The sequence below is a fragment of the Thermobia domestica genome, chromosome 2 (assembly GCF_964235325.1).
Source record: "Thermobia domestica chromosome 2, izTheDome1.hap1.1, whole genome shotgun sequence".
Lineage (NCBI taxonomy): Eukaryota > Metazoa > Arthropoda > Insecta > Zygentoma > Lepismatidae > Thermobia > Thermobia domestica.
In genome coordinates, this window is record NC_137455.1 from 54,566,522 (window position 1) to 54,590,551 (window position 24,030).

A 24,030-nucleotide genomic window follows, 5' to 3' on the forward strand; every position below is an offset into this window, starting at 1 on the left:
GAGACCAAAAGCTGTTAGGTCTCGAACAAAACGAAGTTGCAATATTGGAGATGTAACTATTGTATATTTTTCTAAGTAGGAACTTGGCGTATCGACGACTTTGCGAGAAACTATTGTAAGTAAACTGGGTGGGATGTTGTTCCCAGAGTGACCACGCGAGCTTCTTGTTTTTCAGAGCAGACCGAATCTCAGTATCAAACTAAGAAGGGAACTCAGATGACTTTTTGGTTTTTGAGAAACAAAGTCTTCGACAGCATCTACAAAGGTATCAGTAAGGAGCGCTGTAGCATCATCGTTGGTACAGTCCGCAGCAAAAAAGCTGCAACATGAGCATGTAAATTTATTATGAAACGACGATTTTTTTTGCTCCAAAATAAGTGTGCAGGGCAGGACGCCGAAGTTTCTCCTGGCGTGATTCGTGCCACTTTGACGTTGATTCCCTGGGTTGTTAGGCGTGGCTTCACAATAAACTTACATGCTTATGTTGCAGGTTTTTTGCTGCGGACTGTACCATTTTCCAACAAACACCATGGAAAAAGATCTAAGGCACGGCAGATATCCCGTGGTGCCTTCTTCCATAGTCTAGTAACATGTTTCGCAGGGCTAGAATTTCTGTTAGAAGTTCGTATATTAGGACAAAATATAATATCCAAAGAATCATAGTCAGCAGAAAAAAAGTTCATACGTGGAGTTATGTCAATCTCATTAAAGAGGAGACAACATAATCTAGGTTACTATCCCCGCGCATTGAACATGTTATATTGACGTATGGACAGACAATGAATAAATGTATACGAAAACCAGTCATCATTTCCACACTTACCAACACCCATATCAGGTGATATCCAATCAATGGACAAATTAAAATCACATCACCTAACGAGAGGGCTGCTAATACAGAATCTCTGCAAACTTCTAAGATGGTTAAGGGAGAGTTTTTGTGTGGTCTATAGTAAGAACCAAGGAACACTTTCTTACCTTTAGCAACATTAACTTCAATGCATATAATTTCACAATTTCTAGTTAGGTCGTGGCGTACTTTACTGGTCCATTTATTATTCACACAAACCATAACACCACCACCCCGAGAGGATTCACGATCCTTTCTATATATGTTAAAATGAGACGAAAATGGAAGTTCTTCATCTTGTACAAAAGCGTTTATCCACGTTTCGGTGAAAACTAGCCAGTCATACTGCACTAATTCAGTTTTGTGAATTTCATAGTCCATTAACTTGTTCTTTATACTCCTAATATTTTGATAATACACAGAAAAATCAACACTGCTATTTAATGGACCAGGGTTTAGCTGAATGTCACCACTGAGAAGGATCAAAAGTAATAAATGAAAATTCATAGTAGTAGGTGAGAGAGGTTCATTTCTTCTGCGAGTTGGCCGAGCACCAGTCAAGTTACATAAAAAATTTACATGCGAAGAGAGAGTATTAAAAGTAAAAACTCCGTGACTCATGCTCCAATCAGAAATTCCACACTGAGCTCTACATATTTCCGGGGTTGTCCATCTGAGCTTGTGAAGTGTTGGCATAATGGCGAGTATTTATGGTTTCCCCAGGTTCAAGACATTCTACAGAATTTGTCAGCAAAGACACTTATTATTATTTATTTATTTATTTATAAATACCAGTTACGTGGAACTGTCCAATTCAAACTCTGCCGTTTTACTTCTGGTTCATAATAATGGGATCAGCTTTCAACACCAATCACAAAACTCAAGAAAACTTCTAATTTCTTTCGATATTTCTGAAGTAGTTCGTAAACTGTGTTTTTACGGTAAAGTTTGTGTTCCATGTTCAATTTACTTGGGATCTAGCGGCAACGAATTTTTCGTTAGCCTAATCTTGCAATCATATTTTTGCATTGCACCGAGTCCTATAGCAGGTATTGCTGCAATTGTATCTATAGTGACCTGTCTATCTTCTTTAATGATATTGTCAACTCATTTCATGTTGCGTTCCATGCAGGAAGTTCGTAAAGCGATTGCTCAGAGGCTGAACTTCGATGTTTATGCCCATTTCCAAAATGTTTATCCACCTTGTAACATTGTTACCATCCATGCAAACATATCCACACACACACACTGAAGTATATAAATGAATTTCAGCACGAAATATTCCTTCCTCAATCACAAGGACGTTGTCAAAACCAAAAATCACTGTCATCCACTTTAAAACAACTCTTTGCTCACATGGTCTAAGCTAATGATGTCAACTATCTCGGCACGTTCTATAAAGTCTGTAGGCTACGATTATTTACTTCGTTTGTGTATATTGATGGATTCTGATTTTTATTTAAATATTTCTCATTACTTTCAGTATGACCCTCATATCTATGGCTGAAGAAAAGAAATCCCAAACAGCAAAATGGAAAACGAATTATTTAGCAGATAATAGTGAGCAAATCCCGAACACTAAAAAGGTTACAGTGCGAAGTTCTTTCACTTGCTGCACTTTTGTTCTGTATGATCATATCCCGGTATTGAAACGCTATATTTGAATATTAGCTATTGTGATTATTCTGATGTATATAATTATTCGTAGTTTGGTATAGAAAGATACCTAAAAGACTGTTTATAGCTTGTTCGCCTTAGGCCTAGCGTAGGTACACATATAAACAAATATGATCGTACTCGTATTTATTCGTATTTTGATGATAATTTGCGTTCAAATTGTGTTATGAGCGTTACGTATATGTTCGCAAGCAAACATAAATTTTCTGTTATAAATTTATTTGAAGTTGTTTGAAAAACGAATGTAAATAACTATACAATCATTTGCTAAACTTGACTGCGTTGCTCCTTGACCAGCAATCTTGGAATAAGTGATGATCAAGGTTGGGAACAGTTTTGTGTAAACTAAATAAGGAAATATCAAATTATATGAAATATAGTGCTAATAATTCTTTCATTTTTTTATTATTTAATATTTGTGAGAAATAAATTACGTAATGTAAATTTCTATAGCTCCGACCTTCATAGAAGAGGGAGGTGGGAGTTGAATGCGCGAAACGAATGTAAGATGTAACTCTTGGTCAGGAAAAGAATCCCATAAAAGCTGTTTTTTGTGTTGTAAATTAGTATTTGGTCCTTGGAACCTTTTGTAAATTTGGTTTAAACTCACCTATTTGAAATTTAAAATATAATAGGACTCTTCGAAATTTATATTTAACCATTTTCGGCGAAAATCCCTACTGCTGCTTCGGGGGTTATATATTAGAATGGGTATCCAAGCAAAAATCGTGAATCTTAGAATGACCAACGATGGAAGCTAAAAATTCAAACGACGGTTTTGCTTCTCAGATTCAGTGGTTGGTTGAACTATGAGAATTTTGAAAGAAAGGTGAAGGGATTCCTAACAGGTAACTGAAGTTCTGTCAATAGTGAATTGGAAGACACAGGTTAGTGGGTAATGCTGGAATTTCGTGAAGCCCTCAGAGTTCGTAGCAAAAATAATGTAAACTTGCTTAATTTCCGTGCATTTGAACAGTGATCTATTTCTTTTGTTAGTGGTGTTTGACATACCGAAATGTCATGTATGAAAATTAATCTTAGTTAATCGGGTCTCGCATCGTCACACAGGTCCAAACGACTACTGACATAGATTTCTGTGTCGTTTATTGTCTAATTACCACTGGACGACACCTTTAAAATTACTTAAGATTTTATATCAAGATCTTTGCTAAGGTTGCTAATTCAAAAGCTCATGGATGTGACGTAAAGCCACGTGTAGTGATAAAGCTTTCTCGAGTCCAGGTTTCAGAAGTTTTAAAACAAATTTTAAAATTTGAAACTAAAAAATATTGTATGTCTGTGCGAGCTTTCCGTAATGAGTTTTAATTATGTAAGTAAAGCTGTCATCAGCGCATAAAACGAATTTACAGACGTGATTGTATAACACAGTATTCACATCATGATCTAATTTTCTGCATACAGTTATTTACAAGTAAACTTAGTTTTATATTTTTTGTTGTTTTGTAAACTTAGACACAAAAATGAAAATTAGATGTGACTCGAAATAAAATCTAAGATTAAGACGGCTACAATATTTTCATTAGTTTTCTACATTATAGAGATTATGTTGTTGATTCTTGAATCACTGCTGTTAGAGTTCTTGCTAAAAAATTAAATTAATGCTTCGTCTTCTTACCATCTCCTCTCCCTCCCAGAAAAAATAAATAAATAATAAATAAACCACACCAGTAGTACGAGTAACAAATATTCGTAATCTGCGTTGTATTTACTTGCTTTCCCATTATCGATAATCAAAATAAAATATTATAAGTTAATAAGAAATATGGCTATGCTCCAACTTTATTTAAATCACTGAATTGTAATTCACATTTTCTCTTGAGGGTTTTTAAATATGTATTCAAAATAGACGCTTATTTTATAGGATCAATATGACTTATTGATTTTAGAAAGACTTACCACTCGGTTAGGAGAGAGACGTTGTACAACATTCGTACAGAATTCGGAATACCGAAAAAGCTAATTAGATTAATTAAGATATGTTTAAATGAATCCCAAAGTAAAGTCCGGGTAGGAAAATTGTCTACGAGCTTTCACGTCGAGAATGGCCTCAAGCAAGCAGATGCATTGTCGTCATTATTATTCAACTTTGTCCTGGAGTATGTTATAAGGAAAATCAGAGATAGCAACCGGGGCCTAGAGTTGAATGAAATTCACCAGGTTATGGCATATGCTGATGATTTAAATTTAATAGAGGATGATCGTAATACGGCGTTAAAATATCAAATAATATTTTTGATAAAGTGGATACTTTCAAATATGTAGAATAATTTTTAAGAGACGAAAACCATATTCACGAAGAAATTAAATATCAACTAAAAGCAGGGAATTCGTGTTATTGTTCAGTCCAAAATCTCTTGTCGCGAATTCTGTCAAGGATAAAACGATAATCATGCCTATTGTTTTGTATGGTTATGAAACATGGTCGCTGACTCTGAGGGAAGAACATACACTGAAAGTATTTGAGAACAAGATCCTGAGACGAATATTCGGACCCAAGAGGAACGGGAATGGCGGAAACTTCATACTGAGGAACTACATAATTTATACGGTTTACCAAACATTGTTAGGGTCATCGAATCTAGGAGGCTCAGGTGAGCAGATCATGTAGCCAGAATGGAAGAAAGTAGGAACACTTTCAAAGTCTCGAAAACGACCATTAGGAAGACCTAGGCGCAGATGGGACGACAATATTAAGATGGACCTCGCAGAAATAGGAATACAAAATAGAAACTGGATCCAGTTGGTTAAGGATAGAAGTCAGTAGAGAGCTTTTGTGAGTGCGGCATTGAACCTCGGGTAGGCCATAGAATTAGTTAGTTATATAGGATGAAAGTTCTTTACATTCGTGCATTGTTTTAATTGTTAATTATGATCCAATATTTCCGTTCCTTACATTGGAAGCTTCATCTGGTGATGAACCTACGAAGAAAATATCAAGATTGTATTTACATACTTGCCGCGTTGTCTTTCTTCCTTGTATTTGAAAAATACTTCTGATTTTAAAACTTGCGCTCCAAAAATCCTCTTACTATTTACACACTAAGTGAAACTTTTATTTATTGCCATTATATGAAAAATTTTGATTGTCACTTCAAAAAATAGCAGTTCTCCACAGTCAGTCAGCACGTATCAATGTAACCAGTTATTGAAGTAAAAATTGATAAATACTTATAACGAAAATTAGTGAAGGAAAAAATATTTAGAAGAGTCAATGGTATTTCTTAATGTGGTTGTAGCTTCTGTCTAGAGAGCCCTGTTCCAAGTTTAGTTCTGGCATTTTAGTCCTAATAAAATATGATTCGCACGTACCATTTTAATGGATTTCCTCGACGCTGCCAAATGTTCGGATCAACACGAAACAGCCAGATCTTGGTCTTTCGAGTCTCTAATATGTTTCTTTAATCTAGTAGTCACATATTTCTTTAGTCGTGCCTAAACATATTTTATTACAGTTGCATTCCACTTAAATAAGTGACTCAAGCACTAAGATATCCTCATAAAGCTTTTACAGGTAGTGAAATGGTTTTCTAATTTCATCGATGATTTGAATGTTGTATTAGAACATACTTCCGTGCCATTTTTTTGTAATTTGTAAGAGAGCTTGGGCCACAGGTGGAACGAAATTAATTTGGTATTCGTATCTGTGTCTTCCCTTAAGCTCGTGTTATGTTTTCCGTATATTTGTAAAGCATGTTATTTTAATTTCTCCACGGTAGAAATAAGGTATCTACGAAGTAAGCCTAAATCTGGATTTGTTAAGAGATGAAGTTCAATATTTTCTTTTAACAATACCAATCTATAAACTTTCAAGAAAGAAAGAAAAAAAAAACTATGTAAGCCGTAAATGTTTCTTCATGTACACATAATAACAAAACTTATTTTACCCCATTCGGCGTAAAGGAAAAATCATCAGTCAAGATTTGTAGGAGTATTTCCTTCATATATATATATGGATCATCCATCATGTAATTTCAATCAACTATATTAACGTATGCAAACTTATCGGATCGAAATCCAGACATCGACATATATACTTATATCCACACTTAGCTCAGACAAGAATAACCATGTTAGCATGGGACAATTAGAGTGTAATCTCATAACAAACTTAACCACTTAATTTCAGTAGAGCAGTAATTTGTTAAGATGATAATGTCTTGATTGAATAAATAAAACTAGAGACATCAGGTTTAGATAATTACCCAAAACTGGTGCTGTAGTCTTATGAGAAAATTTATAATAACTGTCACACTGAATTAAAAGTAGAATTTTTGATATAAATGAGATTAGTATTTAACTCAAATGACAACAGTGTGTTATCGATTTGTAACCACCATGTACTCACCAAGATTAATCGAAGAGGTCGACAAGGACGAACTTCTTGGTCGCTTCAAAACTCTCCCGAGTTCACTACTCCTTTTGTCCACCTACCTTCTCTTCCTAGTTTTTGGTGGCGTTATTCTCTTCCGCTTACCTTTACATTTACAAGAATTTCCTCATGACTGGAAATAGGAAGTATTTGTTATTGAGTTGGCATATTGCTACATAACGTAAGTTATATTTCCTATTGAGAGGAATGCTTTTATCTGAACATGGTTTTAAATTGCTACGAGACTTCCTTGATTGTTCTGAAGGTGTGAACGACCGACCAGCACCAGATTGGGAATTGAATTTTATTTCCATTTAAAATATGAAAAATTTAATCATTAGTTAATAAAATATCTTTTATCCTTATCAAATAATTTCTGTCACAATAATACAATATTTATTATCTTTCAGTGTATATACGAGCATGTTAAAGTGCCCCCTGGAAGAATTAAAAATAAAAGATTCAACTCAGCATTTTGGGTATATGATGCAGAAGGAGATGAGGATGATAATGATGATGAAAACTTAAGTATGGAGAAACGGCCCTTAAAGTTGTACAAAGGTAAGATTGATGTAAAAGTTAAATTTTGAAACCAAAACAAGTATATATGTATATAGTGTAAATATAATTGTTGAGAATAAAATTTCATTTTGTATAAATGAAAGAAAAGATGTTGTATCTAAAACCCTGACCCTTTCTTATAGTACATATTTGGAACAAGGAAGCAAAATCGTAAGCTACACGACTTCAGCTAATTTTCATATTCTAATTAAAGGTGAAAAAATACTGTTTTAAACGACCCATTTCTAAGAATTAAAAAGAATGAAATAAGTACTTAAGTATGCACAAATAAAAAAGATAAAAAAAAACTATGTGCTAAATGTTAGATGGAAAAATCAGTTCCATTAAACTGAAATTACAAAACTAACTAAAATTCTATTATTATATTGGGGCCGCGGTGGCTCAGTGGTAGAGCGTTCACTTCTGGTGCATGGGGTCCTTCATTCGATCCCAGCTCGCGCCAAGTGAACTTTGTGGTGGACAAACATCGTGTGCGAGGGTTTTCTCGAGATTCTCCCGTTTTCTCCCACTTTCTTCATTCTCCATTCATTTCTCATCATCACCGTCTCTTTTAGCCTAGCTGGCATAACCTTGGGACATAAAACTTGAAAATTTCATTTCATTTTCTATTATTATATTGATGAACGTATGAGAATGGTTTTACTTCTGTTGGGTTTGTTAGAATTGATAGTAAATCCCAAAGGTATGTATTGTATAATGTAGTAATCACAATTCAGCAATACTTACCAAATGATAACAATCTGAAGTCGCCTGACAGCGCTGTTTATTGTCTTATTATCTCAAGCATTTCGAGGCTACTCACTCGCCTCAAGGACCTCAAAGACTACTCCCCAATAAATCTAAATGATAGCGAATACACAATACTCATTCGGTACGTCACTTTTTCAAAATAGATTACAATGTGGATACTCGCTGCCACCAGTTCTACATTGTGTTAATCTCAACTTTCAACAAAATCTGTTATCACAGAATATGACAACTTCTTACGGCAGAGCATATGTCTATATCATGCAACAATTCGTACAAACAACTACTTACTAAACACAAAAACTTCTAAATTTGCAAGAATATTCGTTCACTTACCTGCCTGCAACCAGACCATTTAAACAAAAATAATTTCGAGCAAACTGCAGTTTTATATACCTAGGTATATAGTTAACCAAGAAAGTTCTGTCACTTTTTTTGTGGTCTTTGTTTAATTGGTCCTCACACCGTGAGTTGAATGCGAATGGAGATAAGCAGAAGGTCAGTTATTGGTATATCTAACATACTACCTAGTTGTGGCAGTTCAGTTACATCGTGAACTTGGGTAAAGACAGAGTGGTGCCAGGCATTTGGTGAGGATGTCGTGACTACTTGGAGAGTGCAGCGGTGGTTTAAAAAGTTTAAGGGTGGTGACAAAACACTTGAAGACGCACCACGTGCCGAAAGACCAACACATGTACAAAATGAAGATCTTCAGGCAGCAATTTAGGCGAACAGTGGCCAGATAGTGAGGAACTGGGACTACAATTCAGTGTGAATGGAGAAACCATTCGGCAGCACCTCCATCAACTTGGGAAGCACTAAAAGTTGAGTTGATGGGTCTCACATGATTTGACTCCGGGCCAGAAGGCAACGCGAGCAGACAACTGTGTTTCTTTGCTGTCTAGTCTGAAGGAGAAGCCATTTCTGGACAGGGTGTTGACATGTCGTGAGAAATGGATCCTGTACGAAGCTCCACGGCGTCGTCACCATTGGTTAACATCCCATGAACCGGTTCGAAAACAGCCGAAACCTCCTGTGTGTTTGGTGGACTTCTCGCAGCATCGTGCATCGGGAACTACCACCAGCTGGTCAGAGCATCAATGCAACTGTGTACTGTCAGCAGTTGAGCTGTGTTCAAGAAAAACTCAAAACTCTGGAGCCAGCACTTCTGAATCGCAAAGAGGTGCTCCTGTTACAGGACAACGCTAAGCCTCGGATGACTCGGGATATCATTCTACGCCTTGGATGGGAGACACTATTGTATCTTCCATACTCCCCGGACATTGCACCGTCCGATTATCATCTGTTCCATTCCTTGGACAATCATCTTAGAAGATGCCAGTTCAAAACCCTAGTAGAGGTGCAAAATGTACTTGAAACATTCTTCGCTTCACGGCCTACCAAGTTCTACTGCGATGGAATCTATGGCCTTCCAGAACGTTGGCAGAAGGTCGTCGATGCTTATGGGGACTATTTTTGATCATCCAAGTACGTCTTAGGTGACAAAGGCGGTGGGTGAAAAAGCGACAAAACTTTCTTGGTTATCTTTATAAATAACTGGATTGAAAGACGATTAAAATTTGAAAAACAACATCCTTGAACATACAAAGTATAAGGTCTCCTTAGATCATAGTTAGAGGTTTCTATTTTATTTCATGTACGGGAAGTATAATATTTGAGGCATAAAACAATAATAGAATAAGGTAAAAATAATCTGGCCACTGGATTAACGCGGACTCAAATTCCAATATTCGTTTATCACTTGATTATTCCACTAATTTAGCTACTAGTGACACGACAAGTGATTCTGGGAATCAAACGCCAAAACACAGAAAATGATCATGTCGTTGGTGTCAGTGTAGTCCAACAGCCTCTTTTTCTTCCTCTAAGAAGATCATTGTCTAAAGCCCTTACCATGCAGTCGTAGTACTTGAGTTCTGGACGTTGTGTTCCTTAAATTTTAATTTTGAGTTTTGTTCGCACTTATTTCGAAAAAAAAAAAAAAATGCCAAATGGGCTAATTTTACTGAAGAGCATTCGTTATTTTAGAGAGTACTTTACATACTTTTCCCGGACACAGAGGGAGCCGTGATCCACCATTATAGTCAGTCAACGTCAAGTTCTTGATAATGATTTAATTAATTATAATTTAAGATACTTACTTCATGTTGTCAGCGTTGTCTGTGAAAGATTACAGTATTGTCTTATAATTCGTATTGTATACAAAGCGGCACCCAAATATTAGCGAAAATATGTTTATGCTATCATCAATTATCTCAGATGCCCTGTCACTCATAAACGGGTATACATGGATACCTGTTGTTGTCAAATGTTCGCTGAATATCGACTGACATTTTCAAGACCATGGAAAACAATGTTAAAAGTAGCATTGAAAAAATGTGAACAAGTGCATGGAGCAGATGGATGTCTTAGCGAATTTCGTCTTCCTAGCTTCTGAAGTTGGCATTGTAAGTTAACAAGCTAAGAGGAGCTATAGGGTATCTTAAAGTCTTCATCCAGTTTCTAAATGTTAAAACTTTGAAAAGAACGGCTAATCGTATTTCAATGTAACGCCTAGTTAGAAAGAGGGAGTATTCAAGTTCATACCCATATCATCCGATTTCAGAGTGCTGTGTTGGCTTTAAAAAGACAATACAACTATGTTACAAAATGCAAAGTAATTGTAGTTATATTAAGTTTTCTGTTCACAAATGTTCAATGTGGCCTCCTTCGGTAGCACAGAACGCATTAAGTCGATAGTCAAACTCTTTTCATACCTTGAGCACTGACGGCAGTTCGGAAGTTGAAATGAAATCTTTAAGTTTTACGTCCCACGTATATGCCGGTTAGGCTAAAGGAGACGATGATGATGAGAGATGAGTGAAAATGGTGGAATGAAGAAAGTGGGAGGAAACGGAAGAACCCCGAGAAAACCCACGAGCACGGTGTTTGTCCACCACAAAGACCACACGGCGCGAGCTGGGATCGAACCAGGGACCCCAAGCACCGGAGGTGAACGCTCTACCACTGAGCCACCGCGTCCCCAGTTCGGAAGTTGACTGACACGAGATACACTAGCGTGTGTGTCGCTTCTGAACACTAGTGACATCCCCCATTAACCAAACTAAACCTGAACACTCTCTCTTCCAAACTAACTGTAGGCGTTTCATTCCATACTCTTATCCGTTTTCAAGCATAACCCTTTGAAATCGGGTGAATTAATTTTGTTTTATTAGGCCTAATAAAACTTATTCGTAAACTTTACTTTCAATTTTGAAGGATAATTTTTAATAACCTGTTGTGCCTTATCCCTCTCATACGCAATATCTCTTTTTAAATGTCTGAAACCAGAATATTATTGAAGGATTTAAAAAAATAAATAAAATTAAAAGATAAAAATGGCGCCTTCGACAAAGTATTGATTCGATAACATCGATACCTTGACCAGCGCTTTTAATAGAACATTAAATAAGATCATGATGTGGAAAAGTGTACTTTTGCCCAACTTGTTAGTTGATACTGTTAGTTAGATGAAGAAACTTGTTCAATTAATACGATATCCATACTATCGTGCCCTTTTTCCTGTATCCTACAATTGACTTTTTTATTCATAGTGTTGAAACTACCAGCTAGTGCTTAGCGGGAAGAAAAGGAAAGAAATATTGGTGTATATGTCATGAAACATCTATTGTGTTTTTCAGATGTAAAGCATCACGGGCAGTAGCCAATGCTGTGCGATATTCCGCGCGGTGTTGCCGGATTTCGGACTCCCCTTTCCCTTCTCGCTCTTCCTCTAGTTGAGATTATTACACATACATTGGCAACATTATTCACAATGTAAATATACTATTCCAGCAAACTCAAAGATTTTGGCTGTGTATCCTAGAAGTATATATAGCAACTGAATAACCTACCTATTAACTTATTCCAGTGGAACTGCTAAACGTTCGTCTTCAACACTACTTTCACTATCGTCTATGTCAATTAATATTTCGCCATTGTCTGAATCTGACTCTTGTAAATTTTTTATTATGAGTTCCAAAAATTGTAAACATAAAAAATAACTCTTCGAGCTTCACTTCGTAGCACTTTTTTTTTTTTTTTAAAAAAAAGAAAATTCCGCACTTGTACTCGGTTTCCTTAAAGACATTGTCAACTATAATTTTGGAGAACAAATGAACTACCACGAAAGAAAGCAACCTAGACACTGATGAATTCTGTTTATGCTAGAAGAAGAGAAGTTGCGTTCCTACACACACAATCAGCTCCTTTGCTTCCATGTAATAACATACTCTTATACTTGATGTAGGTCTCACAACAACAATCCATCTGATTCGTAAGCAACACGATATGGTCGAGTTTGTTTTGGGTTACAATAATTTATGACACCACTCAGACGCCTGGTGCTTTTGCGTCCCTGCTAGAGGAGTAAAGAAGGAGTACGTAATTGGCCACACATACGTAAGGTATTGAAACGAAGAAAAAAAAATCATACTGCGTTTCTTCTGTCGAATAAGGAAGAATCTTGCATGAAGGCAATTTCAAAACAATATTACGAATGTCCCATACCTTCTGTTCTTCCACATGAGCTCCCGCCGGGAATCGAATATATATATATATATATATATATATATATATATATATATATATATATATATATATATATATATATATATATATATATATATATGAATCAAATTGCAGAGGCTTGTTATTTAATTCGATCGCTTACTATTCTCAAGGGTGTAGAAACGGGGGAAAAGCGGGCCTTGACTTTCCAAACTATTTCCAGCCCCGAAATGAGGTTCATCTAGTATATGTTTAGTAAACTTATTTAATAATTAATGCAAATTAGGAACGTTTATAATAAAATAAGATTTTTAAAAAAAGAAAAAATCATCAATACAGTTTCTGTACCTAATTACAAGGACGCTGATTTCTCTGTAAATTGGGGGGGGGGAGCATTCAGATGCAGAAAGCATATATGATGATTTTAAGACAAATTGCATTCAAATTATGCCTAATATTGCACATTTACAAATAAATGAGGGGCCCTGGCTCCCTCAGTCCCCCCAGGATCTCTCACTACTATATTATTGCATAATAATATCTGAGTTGATATTTTTTCGAGTTTTTTCCTTTTAGTATTTTAACCTACATAAACACAAAGTCGGATAAACAGACTGCTAGAAACAGCATTTGTTTTCTTATGAATAGCTTATTGATTTATCTCTTACAATCCGCTTTTCAACTTCAGTACTGTTAAGATCCGTCTTTTGTTAAGGTAGCATCGAGGAAACATAATATGTGTATAGTATACATGGTGAGTTAACATGCTTTCATATTCTGAAAGAGGTCATTTGTTCTGTTTTTAATGTGTGAAAAGCTTTCCTCCCCCTGAAAGTAATGTTCCCCTAGAACAACCTGTTGGTTACACCCCTGATTATCCTTTAATAAAAGTTGAGTTCCATTTCCAAATCGAAGAAAAATCCACTGGAAATTAGACGGGACTCAACGCTCGTTTTACTAATTGTTTTATATGGAAACCTTTCAAAGCGTGTATCATGACAACCAGTTATCATAAAAAGATGTAGTTTTCACGTATGTGTTCGTAATTCTTTTCTCTACTTCGTAAAGTGAGCAGTTAATGTGCTAATACAATATTTCTAATAAGCGCCTCTGCTATTGTCAAGATTTGCAGTAGCGCGAGAAGTCAGCGTGCAGAACTGCTTGTCGCGAATTGTCAACACCGCTCAAAGCCAATTGGACGCCGCGTAAAGCCAACTCAAGGCCATGCCGCTTCTCATCTGAAATCTGTTGTAAAATATAACGTAATTTTCTTTAAAACAATAATATAAAATTAAGTTTCTACTGGTTTTTATAAGCAATCATCTGAATATTGCTGAAATTTCTTTTAACTTAAAAATTTTATTTTTATAGCTAATTTTATGGAAATGCAAATTAGAACTGTCTATCCTACTAGTACTTATTTTTCTGATACGCTTTTTTTTCTTTCTTTTTATCTCTTACGAACTGAAGGTAAAGGGAAAACGAGTGAAAAGTAAGTTTTAAAACATTGAGAAACGCAAATAATCATCACTGCTTGACACTTCTTTAAAATGTGTAAGTCAGTAGGTATTCGACGTAAGGTATAATTATTACTGCTTGTTGATAGTAAGTTCTTTTTTTCGTGTTAAGAATATATATATTATAATCTTCTAATTAAAATTAACAGTTCTTTTTTACTATTATTAAGTCCATTACTTTCAACCTATATTTTCTCAGAAACTAGACTGAAAATCTGACTTGGGCAGATGTAACTGCTTAGCCCTTTTAGGATTTGTGGTAACAAAAGTTACCACAATGTAGTGTTGAATTAAACGCTTATGAAATTCATATAACACGTATTGAATATTTTTTAAAATTTTTTTTTTTTTTTATTGGTCAAGTCAAGCATGGACCAAAGAACACCTGAAATGCAGTTTCGAGTGGGATGGTCAACTTGGCGGCGCCAAGTGCGGGCGGAGGAGCATGACTTTTATTATTATTATTATTAAGGCAAATTTCAAAAAAAAAAAAAAAAAATTCACGCCGTTAGTTTTCAACATATCAGATTGAAATTTTGCATACGGATTGTGTGTACCTTTGAGTATTTCTTGGTTTTTTGAGATCTCTACATGTACCTGGGCCCGAGCCCGAGGGGCGCAAATGTTCCAAGGAGGTGATTTTTCAGAAAAATTTTCAGTTTTTCCAAAATTTTCCGGTTCAGGTGTATGATACGGACATGGGAGTGGTACCGTTGAAAAGGGCGCGTTATAGTGAAGAAAATGACGTATGAACCATGATCCTAGGCCAAATAGTAGTGTTGCAGGTTTTTTTTTTATTATTATTATTATGTACTTTGTATACAAATCTATCTATATATTTTTTTACCTTCGGCCAAATTTTGAAAAATTCTTCCGTCTTAATTTTTCAAGACATCAAATTGAAATTTTGTACATGCATTGTGTATGCCTCTAAGTATTTCTCAGGTGATTTTGAGATGTGTACGTCAACCCTGATCCGGGCTAGGAGGACTCAGATTTTCCGAAAAGAGGATTTTTTGGGAAACTTTCCCGGGTTTTCCCTAATTTCCCATTTCTGGTGCATATGGGCATGCAAGTGGTATCGTTTGAAAGGTTGCATTATTCTGAAGAGAATGAAGTATAAACCATTAACCTATGATAAATAGTAATATTGCAGTAAATTTTTATATTATGTACTTTAGGTATATATATATATATAAACATGAGATATACCAATCGGTAGATTTGGCCAAGCTGAACGAAATGATATGGATGAAAGTGGATTCTTATGCGTAGTTTACTTTTTTTTTTTTTTTTTTTTTTGTAAACCTGAAAATTGATGATGTATCATGATCAGACGACCTGTAGAAGATGAAACTGATTCTGAGGAATACTCTCATCATACTTTCCATTATGACACTAGCAAATTATTCTTAAACGTTAATTTTTGTTTTAATATAATCTTATCCAAAGAGGAGAGACACATCGATTGATAGCACTCATCGAGATGAAGAAAATGAGATGCTTGAGGGCAAATTCTCTTGGGAATTTCCAACAAAAAGGTTTTTATATCTAGAATGTATGTTGCTCATTGCTAATAGCAATTTATAATTTTCATTCTGCAGGAACGTAAGGGCATGAGTGAAAGTTGACTTACAACGAAAACGAGATGCCACTACCAGGTAAATGTTTATTAATTGCAATACCAATGCAGTGATAGAGATACTGTTGACAAATCATCTTTCTTGTTACAATGCTGCATATGAGGTCCGTGGTCTTCAGTTTGACGCAATTTGTGGCGTACCCTGTTCAGTATACTTTGGACAGGCCTGAAGTCCAAGGTCTGTAGCTTGATCTTGATGCGATGGACGATTTGTGGTGCAGTTTTGGCTTTCCACCCTTCATCATAGACGTGGTACCCAAGTGTTACATGGCATCTGAACGATGCTTGAGTCTATAACCTGAAGTTTGAGTCCATCAGTTCCAAAATCCTAAAGTGACTGGAGACCATTTTTGTTGTCCTCTGAAATGCATTCATTTTATAAGGTCTTAATAAACCTGATTTTAAGTGCTAACAGTAAACTGAAGTTTAAACAAAACAATACTTTTTTTTGAATCCATGCTTAAAATACGGGTTTCTTCTTCCAATCGAAACTTTCTATGGTGTTCCAAAAGAAAGAATATCAGGTTTTGAAGGCTAGATATATAGGCGAAATTTACATTAAATTCGCTTGCTCAACAAATACACACACCTCACGAGATGTGCAGAGTAATAAGGAAAGGTCGTTTTTACAATACGAAGTGTTGTTTACATAATTGCGTGAAACTGCGAGTCGCAATTTGGAAGTATCTTTGATCATTGCAGTACATTTCACACATTGTGCTTCATTTTTGAGCACTTACTAATTTGTTTTATTTAGCTTTTAGTAGAAGTAATTCCAGCACCCCATAAATTGAAGGGAAATATTTGTGATCTTTCACTAAGTAAAAGTATGGCGAGAGAAAAGAAGAGTACAATTAGCAGAATTCTATTAAAGTGAATACTTCTTCATGCAAGAGATACTAGCGAAGGATCCAGTGTATGAAAGCTCTTCAATCACAGACTAGAATATACAGACCGCAAACTCCGCGAGAAACTACAATCCATTTGATACAACTTGTCCCTTCTGACAGTTGCTTTCCTCTGTTTTTAACTTCCTGAACGTGGTCACAACAATCAGGCAAGAACTATTTCTATAGCAACAGCACGTTCAGCCAATTATAGTGGCTCATTTCTCTCGCTCTGCAATGGTAAACATTCCACCCTTTCCGCACGTTGCCAATTTGGATATAAACAAATGCACATTGTTTTAGTCGAATGTCAAGGACTTGCTGGTTATTGAGTGCATTCTTTTTAGTTCTCTTTGGTGTCATTTAATTTTATAAAACTGAGATTACTTGCAGTGAATGATTTCGTGTTTCAATACCCGACGCAAAAGCTGGCAACACAGCATTGAGAACCACCAGCACGCAGCGATCTGTTATAAAGGACAAGTAGTGTCAATTGGTTAGAAACAAGACGAACCGTAGCGTCTCTAACATACGACGACGGAACTGATACCAATACCAGCTGATCTGTCAGCAGCGTGGTAAATTCGAAAATAACCGCCTCTAGTAGCACATGGTGGGTGAAACCGTGGTGTGCTTTTCCATTTGTTCTGTGTTTGACCGCTAGTCTGTATAAATTATTTTAACATAATGTTCGACAAGGATGTACGAAACTGTCAACAAAGCAATCCAAGCACAATACAAGAAGATGCTTTTATAAAAGGTATTTAAAAAATGATAGTTATTTAGTATGGTTCATTGCTAATCTGATCATCTTGACTGCACCTCACGCTGAGATGCGAAGCAGACTGAAAGAATGCGCTGGTCTAAAAGCAACCCATGACGTCACGTTCGAAAACCGATGACAGCGCCATCACTTACGATGAAACATCATTCTTTACCAAACGTTGATTCTCTCTTTCGCCGTGTAGACAACAAACTAATTTCAAGAGCGCATATAGGGAGTTGCTCTACTTGTCTGTTCATTCTTGTCTGTGTCTTGAATTTTCCACAAGTAATCTGACAGTCATGACAAAGTAAATAAAACGAAAGCACTTCATTCGAAAAAATAATTTCATTTTTCACTTCAGATAAACAAGGTAATATACACACACAAATATTGCTCAAAATTCACACATTTGAGTCCAATTTAAAATAGAATACTTTGTCTTTTACTAAAGAATGGACGCTGACGAGCGGTTAAGAGCACCATAAACATTTAACTTCGTAATGACAATTAATTCAATTTCGACCAAATAAAAAACAAGAGCATGACTAGAAAGAAATACGAAATAATTATAGCATTAAGTCTGAGCAGAGACAAAACAGAATGATTTTACCGAGTAAAAAAAGAAAACAATCACAATTTAAGAGAAACATTCATTTTGTAAGTATTACTGTTACGATTGCTTCCGAAGTTCTGCTATTTACTTTTCAAGCGAACAATACACATTCATGTACTAGTATACACAAAAGCAACAAACAATACGGTTCATTGTGGTCTCTCATTTGCACATCATTCATACTTCACACAGCATCTCTGCCCTGGTTATAGCAACTAATTCAAGCATTTTACTTTGAAGAGGAAGGCAGGGAGTAACGATGGAGAAACTTAGTTTTGCAAGTCTTGACAAAGACTTCATCATGTGAATCGACATTTCCTAGTATTCTTTGAACTTAAGGTCTTTCCACGGGTGGCATTATCACAGATGATTTGTCCAAATCCGGTGCGCTTTCTGACGGTACAGCTACAGGTGGCGGTGCACGTGCTGTTGGCATCTTGAAGTTACGATTGGGTAGATTTTTTGCTGGTTTTATTGACAACAATGATCCAAAGAGGGTATGTTGAATTACAGGAAATTTTCCCAACACCTGAAAAAAAAAAAAAAAAAAAAAAACGTTAATATTCGTATTTTTAACCTTTGGCAACAAATTTCAGTCATAAACTAAGTTAATAATTATCACAAGAATTAAAAGTCCAAAAGATGAAATTTTAGTTTAACGTCTCAAGGGTATGCACTTTTAGCTAAAGGAAACGGACGATTAGTGAGAGTGAGTGGCAGTAATTTTTTTTTTTTTGGCCTCCCACTGAGAAACGAACCCCAGACCACGTGCAATAAAGGCGCAAGCGCTAGCCATTAGACCACCCGGTAGGGCGTTGGAAATATCACATGGGACAAATTAAGATGCCAGCGTTTTAATTAATCTGACACTCAGTTTCCTCTTAACCCTTTCAAGATCTTTCATATTCATAACTACGATACAGTAGTATCTTCATTATTCGATTAAAAGTTTTTTTTTTTTTTTTTTTTTTTTTTTTTTTTTTTTTTTTTGTATTTGCAAGGATTGAGGCATTGTAGAACACGTTACGTATCATTTCATGCCTCTTTGCGTCGACACATACGGGGTGATGACGTCACAACTTAATTCTTTTTCGTTAGGTCTATTTTTATAATTTTTTGGAGGGCTTACTACTGACCCTAGAAGACTGAAATTTTGCACACACATTCAGTTCACCCTTTAGAATTCTTCAGATCTGCGTTATCTCAGGGAGCTCTACAGAGGGCAAAATGAAAAAAAAAAAATATTTTTTAACAAAAAATATCTTCCTTAGTGATTTTCCCGCCTCAGATACATGATGGAGACACGTAAATGGTACCATTTGAAAGGCTATTCTGTTCTGAAGAGAATGAGGTACGAACAGTAATCCTAGAATAAGTAGAGATGTCTCAGGAAAATTTTACCTGAAATTCTGTTTTATACGGGAATCTATGGTATTGTGAGGATATTCTTAGCACAATGATAATATTTTTTTACCTTACTTTTCAAGATAGAAACCTGAGATTTTGTATACACATTCAGTATACCCCTTAGTATATTTCAGTTAATTTTGAGATTATGCGTTAACACGGGAGGAGGGGGCAGGGAAGGCTCAAAATAAAAAATATCAGAAAAATCCGAATTTCTCTCAAAATTTCCCGCCTCAGACACACGATAGGGGAATGTGAATGGTGCCATTTGAAAGGTTGCTCTATTGTGTATATATATATATATATATATATATATATATATGGGTGATTCCACGAAAAAGGGAAATTTTCTGTCACGGGCATTTCTTCAAATTACTACTAGAAAGAATCAGCTCATTTTTATTTTGTTTGGTAGTAACCGTCACAAAGTAGGTATGCCATGTATAACAGTTTGCAAATGTAACACGAAACATACGTAAAAAAACTAATTATTACCCAATTTCTCAACACCGTGGGCTGTTACAGACTACAGTTGACTGATTTTAATCAATAAATTACAACTGAAGTCGCAAATCAAACATCATTTAATGGTAATTAAATGGAAGAGAACACTTCAATGTTTCGGTTTTGTGGAAAGTAAACCTTTATAACTATTATTTTCGAAAGCTTGACTATGCTTCGTTTCTGTCACCTCTATTTCATCTCAACTCCATGGCAATAGAAAAAATTGTCATTGCTCTCAACAGATAACATGATCGTCCACATGGCAACACCCACAAGAAGACAAGGCAGACATGTTTGACTGAAGAACAGAAAAAGTTGTGTGCATGTGTTAAAAGCTATAGGAAAAATATTTTTGTGTGTGGAAAGCAGGTGCGTATATTAATTGATACTCAACACCATGGCATTTATTACTGAATGTATTTGTATGGTATATACCTTCTTTTCCTTGAGGAACCTACACCTTAACGTAGAAAATTCGTACACAATTACTCACATGTACTGGTTAAAAAGTGGGCCGGTAAAGATAAATTATATTCGATTTTCTCAACTCCATGTCCATCTGAAAACTAAGGAATCCACGGTGTTGAGACAAGTTCACGGAGTTGATAATCCTATAGTGTTTGTTATGCTCATGCTCTTCCAAATATTTGTTCTTTCAATATATTGATAGAAATAAAGCTCGTTTATGGTCTAGTGACTAGTTTGCTCGCCTTTCGTGCGTGGTTCTGGGTTTGTTTCCCGGTGGAAGCTCAAAAATTAATGGTGTTTACTTCGCACAGTGAGGAAATTGAAAAACTCATTTGAGTAGAGATGTACTGAAACCTGATCGCGCAGATCATCACAACGGTCGTAGGAGCCGACACGCTGACCACGTGTCATTCACACTCAAAGGCCGGCTGGTGGGTCCTAGCCCATTTAAGGAGTGTTTCGCGGAAGTTCAGATTTGGGGCTGTCAGGTAGCCGGAGATAAAACGTCAGTCAAGTCAAGATGGATGGTTTCTGTTTTTAACCTATTGACGTCTCAATCTTACGATCAGCTAATTGTTTTCTTTTTAGGGATTGTCGAAGAGTCTGAGGGCAATGTACGGACAGTCAATTTTATGACGCGGATCGGGAGGAATTTCTCCTGGCATATTAAACCTGACGTTTAAAAAGCGTTGGCAGTTGTCATTCTGTGTACAGCGTTCCCTGTTTCCTCAAGACATTTCCTTCATTGGAGTGGAAAATGAGAGCTACTTAACAAAGAACATCGAATTATCCAAAGAAAACAGAAATCATGAGTGCCTTACACTGTAATTTAGTATGCATTATACAGGACGTTTCAAAACAATACCGACAACGTTTGGGAGGTGATTCCTAACACCAAGATAAGATAAAAAGTATAGACCAATCTGGGTGCACAAATGCTTCCTTTCGCAGTTATAGGCTGCCGAAAACGTGAAAAAAAAAAAAAAAAATGAACTTTAAAGGTCCATAGCATAAAACTATGGGACCTACCGTAGTCGGGTCAGACTTCACTTAGGAATTAGTATGTGCGCTATCCAAATATCCATGTTTCAGAATCTTGCGGTACTTCCACAACAACTTTTATAGAAATAGTTGGTGAGTACTTTAGATTATACGCCCGTAGCCAAACTCCCTCTATCAAAATTGCTTCGTGAGTACCTCAGGATTCTGAAACATATTTTTGGATAGTGCACATATTAGTTCCTAAGTGAAGTCGTGACCTGACTACGGCAGGTCTCATAGTTTTGGAGCTATGGACCTTTAAAGTTCATTTTTTTCATGTTTTCGGCAGCCTATAACTCCGAAAGGAAGCATTTGTGCACCCAGTTGTCTATACTTTTAGTCTTATCTTGGTGTCAGGAATCAGCTCCCAAACGATGTGTGTATTGTTTTGAAACACCTTTTATATATACCAAATATACAAATACACTTACCAAATGTTGAAGAAGTATTGCACTTTCGACGTGTTGACTTGATCACACAGAGAAGACAGACGGTTTACATAAGCTCAGAAAACAAATGAAGTAGACAATAGACAGGTTTAGTGACTACTTCGTCAGTTTTGTAAGCTTATGTGAAAAGTATGTCCTCTCCATATGATAGTCAACATATTGAAAGCGCAATTATTTTTCAATATTCGATAAGTGTTTGTGTATTTGTTTTTTTCTTATTTACGTCACACACACACACACATATATATATATATATATATATATATATATATATAAATACACGTGTGTGTGTACTCAATTTTGGAACCTTCATTAGATATATTTTCATATGTTTGCAGTATTTCCTGGAGTATTTTCGTATAACAAATAACGTGTCATCTAGTTTGTTAGAATTTTATTCAACATAAGGAGAAAAATTCTAAATTACAAAAACTATTGGAAAATTATTTCAATTTTTATGTAAATTATAAGCTTAATCACTTATAAACCAAAACTTATCACCCAGATGTATCACGTTTCTCAACTCCGTGGATGCTGAAAAGTTTATTATTTTTTATTTACTACACCAATAACGATTCAGCTCTGCTGAACACCTAATTAACATATACTTAGTAGTAGTAAGTGCATGTGATATTTTTTTCGAAATAGGCGACCATCAACGGAACAAAAATTTTCCAAGTGAAAATTTCCCTTTTTCGTGGAATCACCCATATATATATATACAGGGTGTTTAATAAGTAATGGTCATAAATTAAACCATAGATAGTACACGCCAAAACTAACAAAAAAGTCTTAGTAAACATGTGTCCGCAAACGCTTCGTAACGGAGATAGGGGCTGTCGAAAGTTTGGGAAAATGAAGTTTAGAGACGAATATCTCAAAAAGTATGAATCAGACAGAGGGCGGTCCAACGAATGACTATCGAAGTCAGACCTGCGCTATGCAAAAATGCATGGTTGATAACTGCAATGCGCGCGCAAGGGATTCCCCATAGAAACGGAGGGATTCCCGGAAAATTGTCCAAGGAAAGGGGGCTCGAGATGAACATCGAGGGAGAGTCTATCCACCAGTAATTCATAAGTCGTGGTACCAGGTCGAAAGCTCGAAAAGATACAAAATGGCGGACAATGTTTACGTGCCGTGTGTGGTTGCATAACCAACAGGAAATGAGAGAGGCAATCGAAGAAAGGTGGTGGTGCATGTTGTGAACTACTTCAGAGCACATTCCTAAGACGAATGCACATGTACAGATAGTGCTTTGTTGTACCAATACCAAGGTAAAACAAACGATGCGCGAAAATGAATAGAATGGTCGAAAGGAACACTGGTAGAACATGCAAGCCAGCTGAAAATACTGAATCGGTGTTGCAAAAGGCGTTAGGCTCACCTTGGGCGCATGATGTTGCGGGTTCAAATCCGCTGAACTGCCCACTGAATGCAGTGGTTCTGATCCCAGATTGTCAAAATCGTAGGTCCCGTCCTTCGAAGCTCCTAAGCTCGTTTAAAGCAACAATAACTCAATCAATCGAGCGCCTGTAGGTTGCTCATTATTTGGTTCATCCCCTGTACGTATACGTAAAAAAAAAAAAAAAAAAAACCTGCACACAGTTCTTGTCAATCAGCTGGTAAGCCAGGAAATATGGAATGGAAGAACACTACATTGTTTCGATTACAGACGGGAATTGGAAACACGCTTGCCTTTAAACGTTTGTTTATTATGTTGCCTGAAGGGTTCTGCTACAGGTCTACATGCTTTCGTCGTACCGGAGTAGTCGCTTGGGAGAATGATTCAGAGTGTAGAGGTTCGTTGTCTTCACTTGTCTTTCTCGCCTACAGTGAATGTAGTAGTTCTGTGTGTTGAAGAGGTGTCAAATGCGCGTGCCTTTACAGTGTTGTGGATGTACTTACTTCACCGTATTGC

The 24,030-nt window shown here is 36.2% G+C and overlaps 2 protein-coding genes across 6 annotated transcripts in view; one reads left to right on the forward strand and one right to left on the reverse strand.

The window, feature by feature from the left end:
* LOC145672241 (uncharacterized) overlaps positions 1-24,030 on the forward strand; it is a 38,299-nt gene that overhangs the window by 10,885 nt on the left and 3,384 nt on the right. For 2 of the 5 annotated variants that reach the window (XM_081741537.1, XM_081741538.1), the window contains exon 3: positions 7,328-7,478. In XM_081741537.1, the coding sequence (XP_081597663.1) occupies positions 7,328-7,478 (151 nt within the window). Of the gene's footprint in view, positions 1-7,327; positions 7,582-14,285; positions 14,327-15,936; positions 16,393-24,030 lie in introns of those variants that run through there. The other 3 variants (XM_081741541.1, XM_081741540.1, XM_081741539.1) reach the window with 3 other exon arrangements.
* The window catches only part of LOC145672225 (serine/threonine-protein phosphatase 2A activator-like), a 38,353-nt gene continuing 32,276 nt past the window's right edge, over positions 17,954-24,030 (reverse strand). The window contains exon 8 of the mRNA XM_081741536.1: positions 17,954-18,769. Coding sequence (XP_081597662.1) covers positions 18,575-18,769 — 195 coding nt within the window. The 3' untranslated portion in view covers positions 17,954-18,574. The remainder of the gene's footprint in view (positions 18,770-24,030) is intronic.